This window comes from Anabas testudineus, chromosome 5, assembly GCF_900324465.2.
Source record: "Anabas testudineus chromosome 5, fAnaTes1.2, whole genome shotgun sequence".
NCBI lineage: Eukaryota > Metazoa > Chordata > Actinopteri > Anabantiformes > Anabantidae > Anabas > Anabas testudineus.
The window spans coordinates 11925673-11941146 of record NC_046614.1 but is presented as its reverse complement, the minus strand read 5'-3'; the positions used below and the strand labels follow the sequence as shown (position 1 = coordinate 11941146).

Below are 15474 nucleotides of genomic sequence, written 5' to 3'. Positions count from 1 at the left end.
AGCTGGGTACTCTACACCGCTATTTGGCCCGTAGGCACAAACAACGGTGAGAGACCTATCCCCTACCCGAAGGCGCAGGGAAACAACTCTCTCGTCCACCGGGGAAAACTCCAACACATGGCAGCTGAGCTGGGGGGCTATAAGCAAGCCCACCCCTGCCCGCCGCCTCTCACCATGGGCAACTCCAGAGTAGAAGAGAGTCCAACCTCTCTCAAGGAGTTGTGTTCCAGAGCCCAGACTGTGTGTGGAAGTGAGCCCGACTATCTCTAGCCGGTACCGCTCAACCTCCAGCACAAGTTCAGGCTCCTTTCCACCCAGTGAGGTGACATTCCATGTCCTTGTTTAAAAGCCATTCCTAGAATTTACCAAAATCATCTAATACCCCGACTTTGTTAAAACAGTTTACTTTATTGTTATCATTGTAGCCTGTTTGCTTGGAAAATCTGATCTGTTAGTTTAGCCTGAACGTCTCACACAGCACTTCGGAGTTTTAATTATGTGTTGGTCAATACAATAGTCTCTCTGGCTTCCACGTTTCGTTGTACTATAAACTATGTTACCCATAAGTCTTTGCGTTTCCGTGCGAAAGCGGAAGTGTTTTCGGATTGGTTAGAAAACACCGTTCAAATCGTGTGCGCGGCGGACGGAGATTGAAGTTGTTGACGATTTGAGTCATTAAATTTAGTTACACACGTTTAACAGCAATTGTACTGCTGCCTGGAAATACGTTATTATGGACACAAATTCTCACTTTTATATGTTGTAAATCAAAGTCTCTCGCTACAAGTAAGTAAGTCACCGTTCGCTATCAAACGTGAACGTTAACTTCACGTTAGTTGAACAACGTCAATGTAAGACGCTGTCACTAACGTTAGCAAACAGCTAAGCTAAAGCGCCTTATCAGACTTTAACACTGAAGCATATAACTATTAACTAATGTCTCCTCTGCAGTTTTCGACATGAAGTGTTTAAAAGTGGACGAGTACATCAAGCGGACTGCTTCTGTGAAAGAGACGGAACTTTTACTTCAAGATCTAGAGGTTAGCTTAAGTGTTACATCAATCTCCAATTTACTCCTGTGACGATTTGACTTTATTTACTAGTCTAAGACCAAAATAAAACACTGACTTTCTACCGATTGTCTTAACTGTTCAAATGAGCTCATTCCCATTTGTTGACTTATTTATTAGGCATGTTCTGTGTATAATATTAATAATCCGTTACTGTTAACCACAAACACAAATATAACAAAGTATCGTCACTTTAAACGACACTAATCTTAATCTGCTTGGTTTACAATTTGTAGACTTATGTGAAGAGTGGACCAGGCCTTCAGGGTCGCACGTTGTGTGACCGGGTCATCAGAGCCTGTAATCATCATCTAGGAGCTGGATCCCCTAACTCTGATCATATCACTCAGTTGGTGAAGCTTGTGGAGCTTTCCCTTCATGGTTATGATGTTTCAGCAGCACTTGTTTCTCAGAGCAGTCCTCTGTACATGGAAAAAATCATTTTCCATATCGTCAAGAAGCTAAGTTCCCTAGAAGCTTACAGTCTGTGCAGCCATGTGGCTGGGCTGCTTTACAGCAGGCTTACACCAGCACAACAGGTATGTTTTACTTTCTCCAGATGTTCATGTATTAAGTAGTATAATATCCCACATGAATGCTTCATGATTGCCTTATTACTGTCAGTGTTAACAAGGTTTGTATGTTCGTTAGACTGAGGACTACTGTGTTCTTGTGCGGAGCTGCTTCTCGGTGCTATGGAGCGGACTTTCTACAGCCAAAGAGAGGAAAATCCTGAATGCCCGGGATAAACTTCATTGCCAGATGCAAGCGCTGAGCTTCCTCCTGTTGTTGAATGCAGAAACCTCCTCCTTCTCCAAAGCCCCTGTGTACACAGAGGATGCCATCACTGAATTTGAGAGTAGCTATAAAATTGTGACCAAGGAGGATGCTTCTTTTCTTCTCCAGGAAGTGAACACACTTTTTAACAGATGCTTGACTGGTGGTCAAGGCTGTGAAGGGAACGGGCACAAGCAGTACATTGCGACATCTAGTTTAAATGTGCTTTCAGAAATGGTGCTAACTATAGTTAAGGTAATTTGTCTTGCTGGCCACTACAATCTGGGCTCCACCTTTCTGAATGAAATTGAGAGCAAATTGAGAGACTATGGTGACTATCAGTGTACAGCTCTGTTGCTTGGTAAGTGGGCAGTAAAACTCCATTCAGGGATGAGTGCAGGAGAGGACAGTGTCCAGGCCTTAACAGAGTGCACCAGAGCCATGAGGTCACTCTCAGAAGATTTGGGGGACCGAGAAGCTCATGCTGTTCTGGAAGGGTGTGGACTAGTGGTGTGGGCTGTCGAAAGTGCCCACAAGAAGGGATTAAGTGGACCTGTGCTCCTGGCCTGGTTTTCATTTCTTGAGGAGCACCAAAATCTGATTTCAAAAATGCTAAAGAAGGTAAGTGTAATTGCTGACCAGGAAATATGTATCTGTTCTGTTTTTTTAAAACTTGTGGAGATAATAATAATGTTACTAACGTGATGTACTCTGTTTACAGAATCCAACATGCCAGACTGAGCGTAACAGACTGCAGCACACCCTCTGTTTTAGTATTTACCAAGGCTTTGTTTTTGCTTATGAGAGTATGCTCTCCTCCCAGGTGAGAATAAAATCTGTAATACCCAACTTCATGTTTCATCACACAATATAAGTATTAACCATCCCAGACATAGTCTAAAATTGACCTTAATTCTGATTGTGATTTGATGTTTTTAGCTGGAAAACAGTGACATACGGGACAGAGTGCTGCTGTACTGCCAAGCCACAGCTGGGCAGTTGGTGAATGAATTGCGAAAGCTGCCAAGTGAAAACCTTCTTATCAAAGCAGGTTATTTCTTTCTACTTTATTAGTTTTTGTTCAGGCCACTTTGGACATCTCTGAAATGCTTTCTAAAATTTAAAGGAACACACATACATACACAAAAAAGATTATTTGAAATTGGATTTATTTTTTCATTTTGTTGTCATGTCTCTTGTAGTGACTGCTGTGAGCAACTTAACCTGTGGATTATACAACCAGCGTCTCTATGATCAGGCTTTCATGTTAGTTGAGATCCTTTGCAAGGATCTATGTAAGAGTTACCCTGTCTCACTCCCTGTTGATAAGGTATGCAGTACGTTTTCTTTACATATCTTCTATATACACACACACCTGTGTTTATAGTAAATTGTACTATTATTATGGTTTTCATCATTTGTAATTGATAAAGAAATCTACATTATCATCCCCTAGTTGAGTCGCCTCTTCATGCTGGCTGTCCAGACTTCACGGCGAGCTGGAAAACTGGAGCGAGCACTTGACTGGGTGATCCTGTGGCTGAAAGCTCTAGGGGACAAAATCTCTTCTCATATGGTTGAACCAGTTTCACTGTGGGTGAAAACAAAGACTGATGCTGCACGTAACTCTGATGAGGACATCCGCCTAAGGTAGAGCTGAGTGTCTAAGTGAAATGACTTACAATGAAATTAAGTCTCAAAATAATACCTGCCAAGACACCTAAATGCTAGTTCTCCAGTTGTATGTGTCACCAAGCTTTGTGAATTGATGTTTTGTTAATGGAAAGGGAACTTATGACCGTTGGCTTGTCACATTTTGGACAACAACAGGACATTACGTGATGGTTTTGGTCCTGATGTTCCCGATGAGGAGGTAATGCTCTGCCTTTTGGACGAAGAGCTGCGTGCCTATAAAGAGGTGGCAGGGGACACTGCCCAAGAGCGTTACAACACTCTCTGTGATCTGCTGGAAATCTGCCACGAAGAGAGCTCTCACACCCACCTACGTGCCGTCTACCTCTGTGAAATGGCCCAAGTTGTGTGTTTCCAGGATTTCAGTGAACAGACCGACTGGTAGGAGCTGTTATTATCTTCATAATTTCTAATCAGAAGTGTTTGTCTGAATGTTAATTTGACTGTTATTCTGGCTTTATGATCAGGGTTGAACATATTTTGGATGCTCAGCTGAGTTTTGTTACATTTGGAAACATATTTACCACAGCCTACTCTAAAAAGAGTGAGAGACCACACGAGTGGTAGTAAGCGACTACAAGAGAAACTTACCCAAACCATTTCTTTATTTACTGTATCACTAATTCAATTATATTATTTGTTTAGTTATGAGCATGAAACTTCAGTTGCAAGTGTGATATGTAGAAAGATCATGCAACAACTATCTAATTCAGCAGAGGGCATATTTATAGATCTCATGCTGGTAAGGGAAAGAAATAGTAAATGTGATTAGTGAGGAAAATTGGTTCAGGTCTGCAACCCAGATGTTTTGGGTGCAACTAGACTTTGTGCTGGAAAAGTGAATGGCCCCAGAACCACTGATCAGGGGGAAAAGCCATTCTGTCTCTGTGTTCACTGTTTTTCTATAACAACACAGTGCAGCGGTTGATTTCACTCATGAAGCTCTACGGCTACTGGAGGAAGAACCAGAGACCCCGGATAATGCTGATAGACTGAAGGATGACAAGGCTCATGCGTTACTTTGGCTCTATATCTGCACTCTTGAGAAGAATCTTCAGGAGGTGAGCACTGCTAGATCTAGCCTTTTTTTAAGCATTTTTTCTCAACCTCAAATGGCATAGCAATTAAATAAGGCCACTTGAAATAGCCAGAGGATGAATGTGGTAAAATAACAAAAATTATAACGTGCTTTCACAACCTTAACAAGAAACTGCTACACTCAACTACTAAATGTATTTAGCCTGTAGTACTCAAAGATGGAATAATCAAAGTGGTTGCACCACTGATATGTTGTGATTTTAATAAACTATACTTTGTGTTTTTTGTCCAGGCTATTGAGAAGGACAAAAAACTGCGAGAGTTGCGTGAGCAGACACAATGTGTGGCCAATCCCATAGGAACCAATGATTTTGATTATGAAAACAAGCAGAAGACACAAGATAACATTTTGGTCTATGAAGGTCTACATTTCAACCTGGCTGGCGAGAACAGTAGGAATTCCCTTTTCATATAATCCACTCTACCACAATAGCTCTGTATCAAGTATGTTATGCTTAAGAATGCATTTCCACTATGTACTATTTGTGGGTCAAGTCTAAATTCTCTTATCTTTCCTTTTTAAGAGTTGTGCAAGCCTTTGGAACGAGCACTGGATGAGTGGTCCACTCTTCTGAAGAGTCAAGTCCTTCCTTCTGTCAGGAACGCCAAACAGACCTGTAGCTCCATTGCTTTGGCTGCAGCTCTCTTCAGACTCATGGGAAAGGTAATGAATGATACAAGATGCCGGTGAAAAAGATCTAGATGATTTCTTCCAGTTGTCTCTTCAGCTCGAATACAATTTTCAGTTTCTATTTTAAAAGTAACCAGTTCATGCAATTTGTGAAGCGTAGAGACTTGTATGTAGACACATTTTATGGTCTGCTCTATGGTCTATGGTAATTACAGTATCTGTGTAGTAATCAGATTACCTCATTCCCTTCTGTAGCCCCTTAAGGCTTTGGAAGCTTACCAACTTACTATTGGACTTTCACAACAACTTGCTGATGCCCATGGTTGTGCCAACTCCCTCTGTCAGTCAGCCAGCCTCCTTCTGGATATCGGCTCTCCTGAACTGGCTTTGGTAATGTGGTTCTTCTAATAATTATTTAAAATAGTGCCCTTTCACATCTGTATAGGATAGGTACATGTTTTAATGTTTTATTTAAATAAGAAATTATTTCCTATTCTAACTTGTTTTTTAGGCCCAGCTAGAGCAAGCAGAAAAAAATCTTACCTCAGACATCACTGCTCAGGGACCTTCTTCCCTCTCTATGCTGGCGGTTCTGTTGAAAGCCCAGTACTGCTACAGAACAGGACAGGTACTAGCTACTATTTTTGATATATTCAAATTAATGTTTTTGCTGTTACTTTCTCTTCTTATTTGTTTTTTTCCCAATTAAATTTTCCCTCTGCTATTTGGCCACATTTCAGGTGGACCGTGGAGTGCCTTATCTGTGTGAGGTGCTAAAAGAAGTGAATGAGCAGAGACAGTCAAAGAGCTGGTACCTTCTGCGAGCTCGTGCTCTCCAGACCTGCTGCTCTTACCTGTGTTTGGACACAGCTGCACTGCCACAAACTCTACGGAGCCGTATCACACAGCTTGGTTAGCGGAAAAATGTGTTGCACTTTCTATAACATAATGTTTTTGCATTGTTACAATGTAGTGGTGAAGTGTGCCAGCTTAAACAAAGTGTGGATCTCTGTGTATGTGTGTGTGTGTGTGTGTGTGTGTGTGTGTGTGTGTGTGTGTGTGTGTTTGTTAGGTATAAATAGCCCTGACACTGCCATCTATGAAAGTCTGAAGCTTCTGTGCAGCCTACTGGTCACATTGGTGGGGAAAGGTCTATATGGGACAAACGGCAGCAGCTCAGATGTGCGCTTTGTTGACCAAGGTACATTTGTCTCACACATTGATGATGTTCATGGAAAACCTTATAATATTTATGTTTAATGTTTAATATTGCCTACTATAAAGGTTACTAATTTTTTCACCTCCTTCACTTGCATGAACAGGAGGTAACTTGGCGTTGAAATGGCAGTTGCTCTCAGAGTTGTTAAACTGCTCTATGGAGATGGTGGCCTTGAGGAGCAGCTGTGGGGCTATCAATGATGCCAGGCTTCAATGCCTAGAAGCCCTTAAACTGGCCATCAAGCTGCAAGCACTCAGCCAGTATGTACATGTATATGGTAGTGGGTTAAAATGTAGATGGTGAAACTGTTTCTGAAAAATGACTTTGATCACAACTTACTGAAAAGCAGTAGAAATGCATGAAACACGTTGTCAGTCACAGTGTGTTTCTCCTTTGTGTGCTTTTAATCTTGTTACAGTATTTAAGCATGTTCATCCTTGATTAGCAGGTGTACGATACATGTGAACAAACAGTATGCAAGCATGTGTACAATGTGTTATTACAAGCAGTAGCCCTGCAGCATTTTGAAAAAACTCTTAAACAAAGTGCATTTCACTACCAGCTAGCATGCAAACTCACATTCACTTCAATCTTTGGGCCTCTCACTTTGTGTAACGAGAGCACTCAACTTCACAACAAACTTATATATGTAATCACATATGATCACATAATATGATCCTGTTAAGCTTTTTGAATGGATTATTCTCTCATTTTTTTGGTTCTTATTTTAGATGTGCTGAGCTACTGGTGATGAAAGCTGAATTGGAGCTCATGCTAGGGGAAAAAGAGGAAAGTGGATTTGATCTAGACAAGGTTAGGAACCTTCTGGAGCTCTGCACAGGTCAGTTAAATGCACAACTTCTTAAGTCCAAATAATGCTGAGCATTGACTCACTTTTTCATGCTTTGGCTTTCAGTGAGTTTCTATTTTGATGAGATCACATTGTTTTTGATTATTGTTTTACAAAACCATGTCAGTGTCAAAAAGGCATGTCAGTGATTCCAAATAAAATAATTTATTCCAAGGAAAAATCTACTGAAGGGCCTGTGATATTGTGGCTGTTGGTCACATTACATTAGACCGTTCATTCAGTCACAAGTTTAAATGTTACTTGTGTTATTGCATTTTTAGTTACACAATGGACTTTTTTTCTGTCTTTCTTTCAGATTTTTCTGATCAAGTGCAGAAGGCAGAGGTGAAAATCAAACCAAGGAAAGGTCGACCAGCACAGAAATCCCAGTCTCCCCTTCCTGCTTTAGAAGAAGATTTTAAGGACATTCTGAGCACTAGGTGGATTGGCAAAGAGCCTGTAGTTAAAGATCAAGCCAGCTCCCCACCTCTCAAAGCCCAGCCTCGCCGCTGGCTCACCTCCCTGACTCATGATTCTGACTGCCAGTGCACCTGTTGCTCTGAGCCCTGTCTGGGCCGAGCCACTGCTCGCTGGGCAGCTACACAAGCTGATGTGGTTCTCCAGCTTGATCCCAACGAAGCCAAAGTCAGTTTCAAACTTCAGTCGGCAACATTAGCTCGCTGTAAGAGTGTCACTGCCAAACTTGGGGCAAAATTGGCAAAACTCTTCCCTTCCTGTAGCCATGCCAAAAGCTCCTTTAAACCTTCCCTGATGCAAGACGTGGTGGGCAGGGTGTACCTTCGTATGGCCTTGTCTGGGCTGGACCCAAGGCTCAACAAGGTCTGTAGTATATGGAAAGTACTCGAAGCTGGCTTATCATTTGTCGATTCCACTCCCTCTCCAGCACTAAGACCTGTTAGAGCAGGCCTAAATGCAACCAAAGCCATAGCATTACTGATTATGTTGGCTTCCAAAAAGGGCTGCACCCCAGAGGAACTTTTCTCAAATGCTTGGACTTGGAATGCACCGAAAGAAGAAAGAGAGCTGAAATCAGAAGAGAAAACAGTGCACTCCTTATCTTTGCCTAAAAAGTCTAAAGACTGTGGTAAAAAAACTGACACTGACAAAACAAAGGTCAAGATTGTCAAGCCCAAGATTCAAGTGACAAGTTCCTCAACCAAAGCAAAGGGACTGGTTCCCATGACCCCAGTTACAGTGAAGTCAAAGGCCACTGTCAAGGAACTTAGTTCTTTTGACTTTAACACACTGGTACCTACATTGTCTTGTACTCCTGTCCAAAAGGTAAAAACCTCAGTTCAGAAGGCACCAAGGACTGCTCCTAAGCTACACTTTCATGTGTATGAAGAGTTGTCACCAGTTCAAGACAAAGCCCAACCTGTGCCTGCTGCCCCCAAACGCACAAAGAAATCGCGTTTCAAGGTTGGCATCTAATCTAAGTATAGGTATTATAGTTACAAAAAATAGACTTGTTTTGTGTTTCATTGTGAAATATATTTTCCTTCATAATGTTTTAATACAGGTGGACTTTAGTGATGAGAGTGACTCAGAGGCTAATACTCAAGCAAAGCTCCAAGAAAAAACTGATGTCCCTAAAAAGACTACTAGAAGAGCTGCCTGCAATGCTAAAAGAGCTCCAGATCCACCTGCGGAGAGAGTTCCAGTCAAGAGGCAGGTGAAGGGTAAAAAAAGCACTGCAGTGCCTCGGACCACATCGTCTGAGGATGACGACACCTTGATCTGTCAGCCTGCTGCAACAAGGAGAGGCAGAACCAGAAGGGAGCTATCCAGGGCAGCGACACAGGCTGTGGAGGAACCAGACGAGATGAGGACCATTGAGGAGGAAACTACCGAAGTTCTGGACATCAGCATTGAACATTTAAGGACATCAGACACTGAGACTGAAGACAATCCTGCTGCAAGTAAAGATATTGGTGTGTATATAGTGAAAAATATTAACTGGTATTATCTACAGATTCACTAACAACATTCTAAAGCTGCTTTTACACATCGACTAAAACCCTGAATATGTCCACATAATGTCCTTGCAATGTCCAGACCTGATTCTCTGGAGATGGTCTCCATATGTGGAAACAGCGCATATGCAGTTACATTTCTACCACCATAAACACAACCCTACATTTCTTCTCAGCTCACTGCTGTTGTTTTGAAAAGTTACATTAGAAAATATCAACAATAACCTGGTACTAGATTTGTGGATATGAGGCTTCTATTGGGTTGTATTCAAGGATTCAAAAAACTTTATTAATCCCAGAGGGAAATTCTTTAAGTATGAATTTTAAGTACTATTACCATGAAGTGTTAAATGTGAAAAATGCCAGTAGCACTGGATAAAAATCTGGATAAATGCTCACACACTGATCTCTTTCTTGACTTTCTGTAGACGTTGACTTTGAGGTCTTACGGAGAGATATGCGTTGCAATTTTGAGAGAGATGACTTGTCTGAGCTCAGGAGCAGAGGTCTACTAAGAGAAGGTCCACAAACCCAGATCTCTCATTCCAACACCACACCAGGTGAGCTGCTCTAAAATTTTATAATGTGTACTAATATTGGATAACAAAGGCATTAGAAGTGTATTTTTTAGGATTATTTTGCAAGATCACCCACATTAGTACCTCAGAAAAAGGAAATGCAACATGAACACTTTTTTGGAAGCAAATATTACCTACTCAGTGTCTGTTAATAGTATAATGAAGGAGGGATATACTGTACCTTACCATATATTAAGGGCTATGGCACTATTATACTGTTTATCCATATTTATGTGTAGATGCCTTTCAATTTCCTAAATCTAGTGTAGAACAGAACTAGTATAATAGAAAATGTGTCACTGTCAAAACACGCATACGCCACATCTTTGACGCAGTATTACATGAGGATATAGTTTCATGTAATAATGCCTTTAAACAGTATACGTTAGTAGAGTTAAATTAGCAATTAAACTGTTATCAAGATATTTGCAGTGAATCCCCACCTCCTTATCAATTTCCTTTAGTAGTTTATTTGTTTGTTTTTCTAGAAAATGTTTCTCTGGAAGATGTTCAGTCATTGCTCCGCTCAGCTTGGCTGGGCCTTCAGCACTTCCCCTCTCCCACTCTCTACCCGTCCCTCTGTGCTCTTCTGGCCTTGACCATCGGACAGCAGGACCCCGTAACAACAGCAGTGCTACATGCCCAGTCCTTGGGCATCACAAGCCGTCATCGCACCATCCGGCATTTAGCCAGTTGTCTAAAGTAAGTATATCAGCTTTTTGTTCTGAAAAACAAACACTTTGTTTTATATATCAACATATTTCAAACATTTAATTTAAAGCTGAGTTTTTGCAGTGTGTATTAATTGTATTACAAACTGTTACAAAATTGTTCTTTACTTTGTTTAAAAATTTTTACAGAAAGCTGAGAAAACCATTGAATGAATTGGCAGACAAGATGGATGTCATGAGTCTAGATGAGCACAAGTCAACCGAGCACAAGACTTCTACTGAGCAGAGGTTGATTCAGTTGGAAAACATCTTTTCCTTCCCTACTGCCGACTCCTTATCTTTTCCCCAGAACCACTGCCAAGAGTTTATCCAACAACTTCAACACCTTCCCCCTGGTAAAGTGAAAACTACTTATTGGTGCATGCATGTGTTTGATTCTGTTCCCCATGTGTGATATATTATGGGAGGTAATAATGAAGAACAAATGATAATATTGCAGTGAATACATATCATGCCATTTTTTCTTGCATCTGGCAAGTGAGAATTATATCCTTTCCCTCCCACTTTGTATTCCTTTCCTATATAGGCGTAACAGTGTGTGTGATGTCAGTGCTTGGAGTAAAACCTGGGGAAATGGGCAACAGCCTCATACTGTCACGTCTTCAAAAGGGATGTGCTCCCATAACGGTTCACATCCCGACATCAAAACAACAGGTGATGCAGATTATTTTATGATTTTTCTCTTTCTTTTCTTTTTTTTTTCTTTTTTTACAACCAAAGAAAATTCCAAAAAGGTAAAAATGGTGGCCATGGTCTAGAACCAAGTAATTATATTATCTGTCTTTAGCAATGTGATCATGACCTTAACTTTGTCTCTGTCTTATGTAGCACCCTATTAGTTGGCTGGTGCAGGAGATGGATAGTATTCAGGTGGAGCAGAAAGTTGTGAGCTGTGTATCTGAGAAAGCCAAGTGGTGGGAAGGCCGTAGGGCACTTGACTCTCGAGTCGAGGTAAGTGACGAGTAACGAGGGCATTGCAGTCTTGGAGTTTACACCAAGAAAATAGGACAGAACAAATATATCAAAGAAAGAATATATCAAGAAGCAGGAAACCTGAAATAACGTTTCTAGTAGGTTTTGAGAAATGTCACTTAAAATGCTGAAGATTTTGTCTAGACACCCTTCAATCCCTTTTTCAGCAACTTTTGAAGGAGATGGAGGAGTTGCTGGGATGTTGGAAGAGCTTTCTTCTACCTCTTTCATCTGATCCTGACCTCACCAAACAGACCCAGCACCTTTTTAAAAAATTGTCTGCCAGAGGATTGACAGTCAGCGAGGAGATGCTGAAGGTGCGTGTTTGTTTTTTATTCCATGAATCCTGGAGCACCATCATCCAACCCACCTTTCTGCATTGGTTTCAAAAGCAACTGGAGTAGAAACTGCAAAACAACAACCACTTCACCTCTGACTTATGTTTCAGGCTGTGCTGTCAGCATCCCCTGTGCTCTCCCAAGAAGAACTCCGACGATTTGCTTGGGGACTATCTCCACAGTGGGACGTGGAGTGCGACCAGCTTCTCCACACAGCTGTGTCCCAGCTCACAGAAAGAGAGGAGCCTCAGGGTCATTTGGTTCTTATCCTGGACAAGGTTGGTTTAATTATCTCTTTCAAGTAGTCGAACTCTAGTATACTGTAATGTAATCTAATCTTCTGTTCTGTATCCAGTACCTTCAGAAGTTGCCATGGGATAGTATCTCCATCTTAAAATCTCGCTCTGTCAGTCGAATGCCTTCTCTACACTCACTGATTGGACTAAGCATTCAGAAAGAGGTAAGATTATACTTCACAACTACAGAATGGCCTGTACTGAAGATATGATTCGTTTTTGACAGCTAAGTGGTGGTATGTATGTATTATAATGTATAATTTAAATCTTTCCTTTTAGACTGACTCACAGTCCATCTTGAAGCAAGGTGTAGATACAAGGCAGGTGTTTTATGTTCTTGACCCTGATGCCAATCTGGGAAACTCTCAGGACAGATTCAAGGAATGGTTTAGCAGGTGAGAGCAGTACTCCATAATGCTTAAGAGAAGTATTTGACACTAGTTGTGTACTAGTGGTTGACCGATATGGGGTTTTACAATGGCTGATGCCAATGTTTGGAGAGGAGAGTTGGCTGATTTATGATATACTGTATGATGCTGTTGTTGTCGTCGTCGTCATCGCCGTCGTCGTCTTGCATCAGATCTTGCATTGAATTTTTTTTGAAATATTCCAAATAAAGAGTTGCAGAAACTCAGATCACCTACATATCACACTCTCCCTAAATGCATCACTAGGGCAGCTATTCTGAAGAATGCTTCATAGTGTACTGCCTGCAATAGTTTTATTTAATAGCTGGTGTAAGTGCAGACATCAACTGATGCGTGTGTTCAGTCATTGGTTCATTTCCCCTTTACTACTTGACTTTTTTTTTTTTCTTTCTTTCTTTTTTTTTTTTTATTTAAGTCAACCGGACTGGGAAGGCGTGTGTGGAGTTGCTCCAGAGTCAGGTCGGCTGGAAGCAGCAGTTGCTACCAAGGATCTATACATGTGAGTTTGTGATGGTCTTAAGTGTCCTGATAGGAATGAGATAGTTACAGAAGAGTGAGGGTATCTTATGTTAAAGAATAACCGTAACCAACCTAAAGTGTAATGCTGCATCTGCCTGTGTAACTGGTCATTATTCTAACTCTGACAGTTCAGAGAATGAAAGACTTGGTGTACACAAACTGTAAAAATGTTGTGACTGTAATTTTATTACTTAAGAGACTGATGAAATTACAGTTTGTTTAGAAATCCATGTATGTAGATATTTACTTCGTAGAATAAAAGACTGCAGTAAAACCTCGGTGATTAATATTTAATGTTTTTTTGTGTCTTAATCTTTGTTTTAATATGACTTTAATAGTAAATGATTCTCTTTGATTTGTTCCATTAGTTACGTGGGTCACGGTGCAGGTGCACGGTTCCTAGACAGCCAGGCGGTCCTGAAGCGGCAGATGAGAGCAGCTTCTCTGCTTTTTGGCTGCAGTAGTGCTGCTCTGGCAGTGCGTGGCGATCAGGAGGGACAAGGCATCCTCCTCAACTACCTCATAGCAGGCTGGTGAGATAACCATCTTTTCATTTTATTAATTAATACATGAATATGAAACCCCTAGTGCAGTCGTGTCGTTTTTCTCCTCAGCCCCTTTATTTTGGGAAACCTGTGGGATGTGACAGATCGGGATATTGATCGCTTCACTAAAGCCTTGCTAGAGTCCTGGTTAAGTGCTGGATCTGGTGCTCCTCTTCTGGACTACATGGGCCCATCTCGTCAAGCCACAAACCTGAAACACCTCATAGGAGCTGCCCCTGTGGTCTATGGCTTACCGATCCACCTGCAGTAGGTGGAGTGGCAAGCTAGAACAGGATGTAAACAATTCATTCAGTATCTAAACATTATTTTAGCACACAATGTGGAATACGACTTAAAGTTTATAATACTGCATTTTCTTAATTTAAAACGGTGCTTAAAATTTTAATCCAATGTTTCTGCAGGCTCGCTGATTTAAAAAGTCTCGCTAATTTTTATGAAGGGACGTTTTTGAATTCACTTTTAATGTTTGACAATTTCTAATAAATGTGTTCTCACACACAGTCAATGTTTTTCTTGTGAAAAAGATTTGCATTTCCAGCAGTATCTTCTAGGAGCAAATAACTGATGTGTTTGGAAACAAAATCAATTTACTGTGGCAACTTTTTGGATACAACACCATGTAGATCTTGTTCTTATGATATATGTATCTTTTCATTTAACATTGTGACTCATTATTGATCATATCTGTAAATTATCTCAATGAATAGTAACTAAAGAGTATTTATAATGCATATAATTAATCAGACCTCATTCTATTTTACTGTTTACGTACATGACACACACACACACAATTGATAGTATTGTTTGTTCAAATGATTCAAAAGTGACTTCACTTATTTTGAACTTGATTCCTGTGTTTATAGTTTAGGGGGGTACATAATAAATTTATGTAATTAAATTCCTCCCTATATTAAATCACTCTACTGTTTTTTTTTAGTTCAGGCTACAGATGGGTCCAAAAGTATGTGGACCTACTTGATGGTTTTGCCTTTATTCACCACCACTATGGATCTGAAACAGAAAGTATACAATTTGAAAAAAGTTAATTGACCTGGTAAAGCAGATAAAAGGCCTGGAGCTTATATCAGGCATATCAGTTGGCATTTGGCAGATGTCTGACTAAAGCTACCAATATAAAGTCCAAGTAAACATCAGTGCAAGGGGACCATTGTTAGGTTTGGAAAAAAAAACAACAAAAAATCTATATGGCAAAAACCTTGTGTGTGGCCAAATCAACAGTTGGAAACATTGGTAAAACAGAAAGCACTGGTCAACAGCATTGATGGGTCTGGAATGTGTTGATGTCTGTGGGCTTCAGACTTCAGGCAGTCACTGATTACAAAGGATTTGCATCCAAGTATTAAAAATCATGGTTACATTTACAGTTATTATTCTGAATCCATTGTGGTGCTGATAAAACTCAAACTAAACTATATAACTAAAAAGGTATATAATAATGTACAGTCTATACTCCTACTACAGAGGTTACTGTCTCCTTCCTCAGATGACTTTATCTGAACTCATCAACTTATGTCATCAACTAGGAGCTCAAAAACAAGGAAAGAGGGAGGGAAATGAAATATACTAATTATATGATATAATTATATTTAAGTACCTAAACTAAAAGCATGAGGAGCTCTGAATTTTCATATACATCACTTGTGCATGCATGTATACTTCATGGTGTGAAGTATGAAACGTACCGCAGGGGGCGA

General features: G+C 40.5%; 1 protein-coding gene across 2 annotated transcripts; it reads left to right on the top strand.

Moving 5' to 3' along the window:
* The first annotated feature begins 633 nt into the window (after positions 1-633).
* On the top strand, positions 634-14623 carry espl1 (extra spindle pole bodies like 1, separase). Of its 2 annotated transcripts, none has more exons than XM_026349627.1 (32): positions 634-786; positions 952-1040; positions 1307-1609; positions 1722-2468; positions 2569-2670; positions 2787-2898; positions 3050-3177; positions 3304-3497; positions 3678-3920; positions 4456-4600; positions 4870-5029; positions 5162-5301; positions 5524-5658; positions 5780-5896; positions 6009-6180; positions 6341-6469; positions 6591-6747; positions 7219-7328; positions 7654-8777; positions 8878-9289; positions 9760-9891; positions 10398-10611; positions 10770-10975; positions 11167-11294; positions 11469-11591; positions 11780-11929; positions 12061-12228; positions 12306-12410; positions 12526-12641; positions 13090-13173; positions 13562-13726; positions 13808-14623. In XM_026349627.1, exons 2-32 carry the CDS (start codon positions 960-962, stop codon positions 14007-14009), a joined length of 6504 nt encoding a protein of 2167 aa, XP_026205412.1. In that variant the 5' UTR covers positions 634-786; positions 952-959; the 3' UTR covers positions 14010-14623. The 2 variants fall into 2 exon arrangements, with proteins under 2 accessions (XP_026205412.1, XP_026205413.1); XM_026349628.1 differs by having other exon boundaries at positions 634-790.
* The last annotated feature ends 851 nt before the right edge of the window (positions 14624-15474 follow it).

What these genes read in the sequence shown, in the direction of transcription:
- espl1 (XM_026349627.1), top strand. Translation starts at nt 960, where the DNA reads ATGAAGTGTTTAAAAGTGGACGAGTACATCAAGCGGACTGCTTCTGTG. An exon ending in TTTTACTTCAAGATCTAGAG is followed by an intron (nt 1,041 to 1,306) that starts GTTAGCTTAAGT and finishes TACAATTTGTAG; the next exon opens with ACTTATGTGAAGAGTGGACC. An exon ending in TCCCGACATCAAAACAACAG is followed by an intron (nt 11,295 to 11,468) that starts GTGATGCAGATT and finishes TGTCTTATGTAG; the next exon opens with CACCCTATTAGTTGGCTGGT.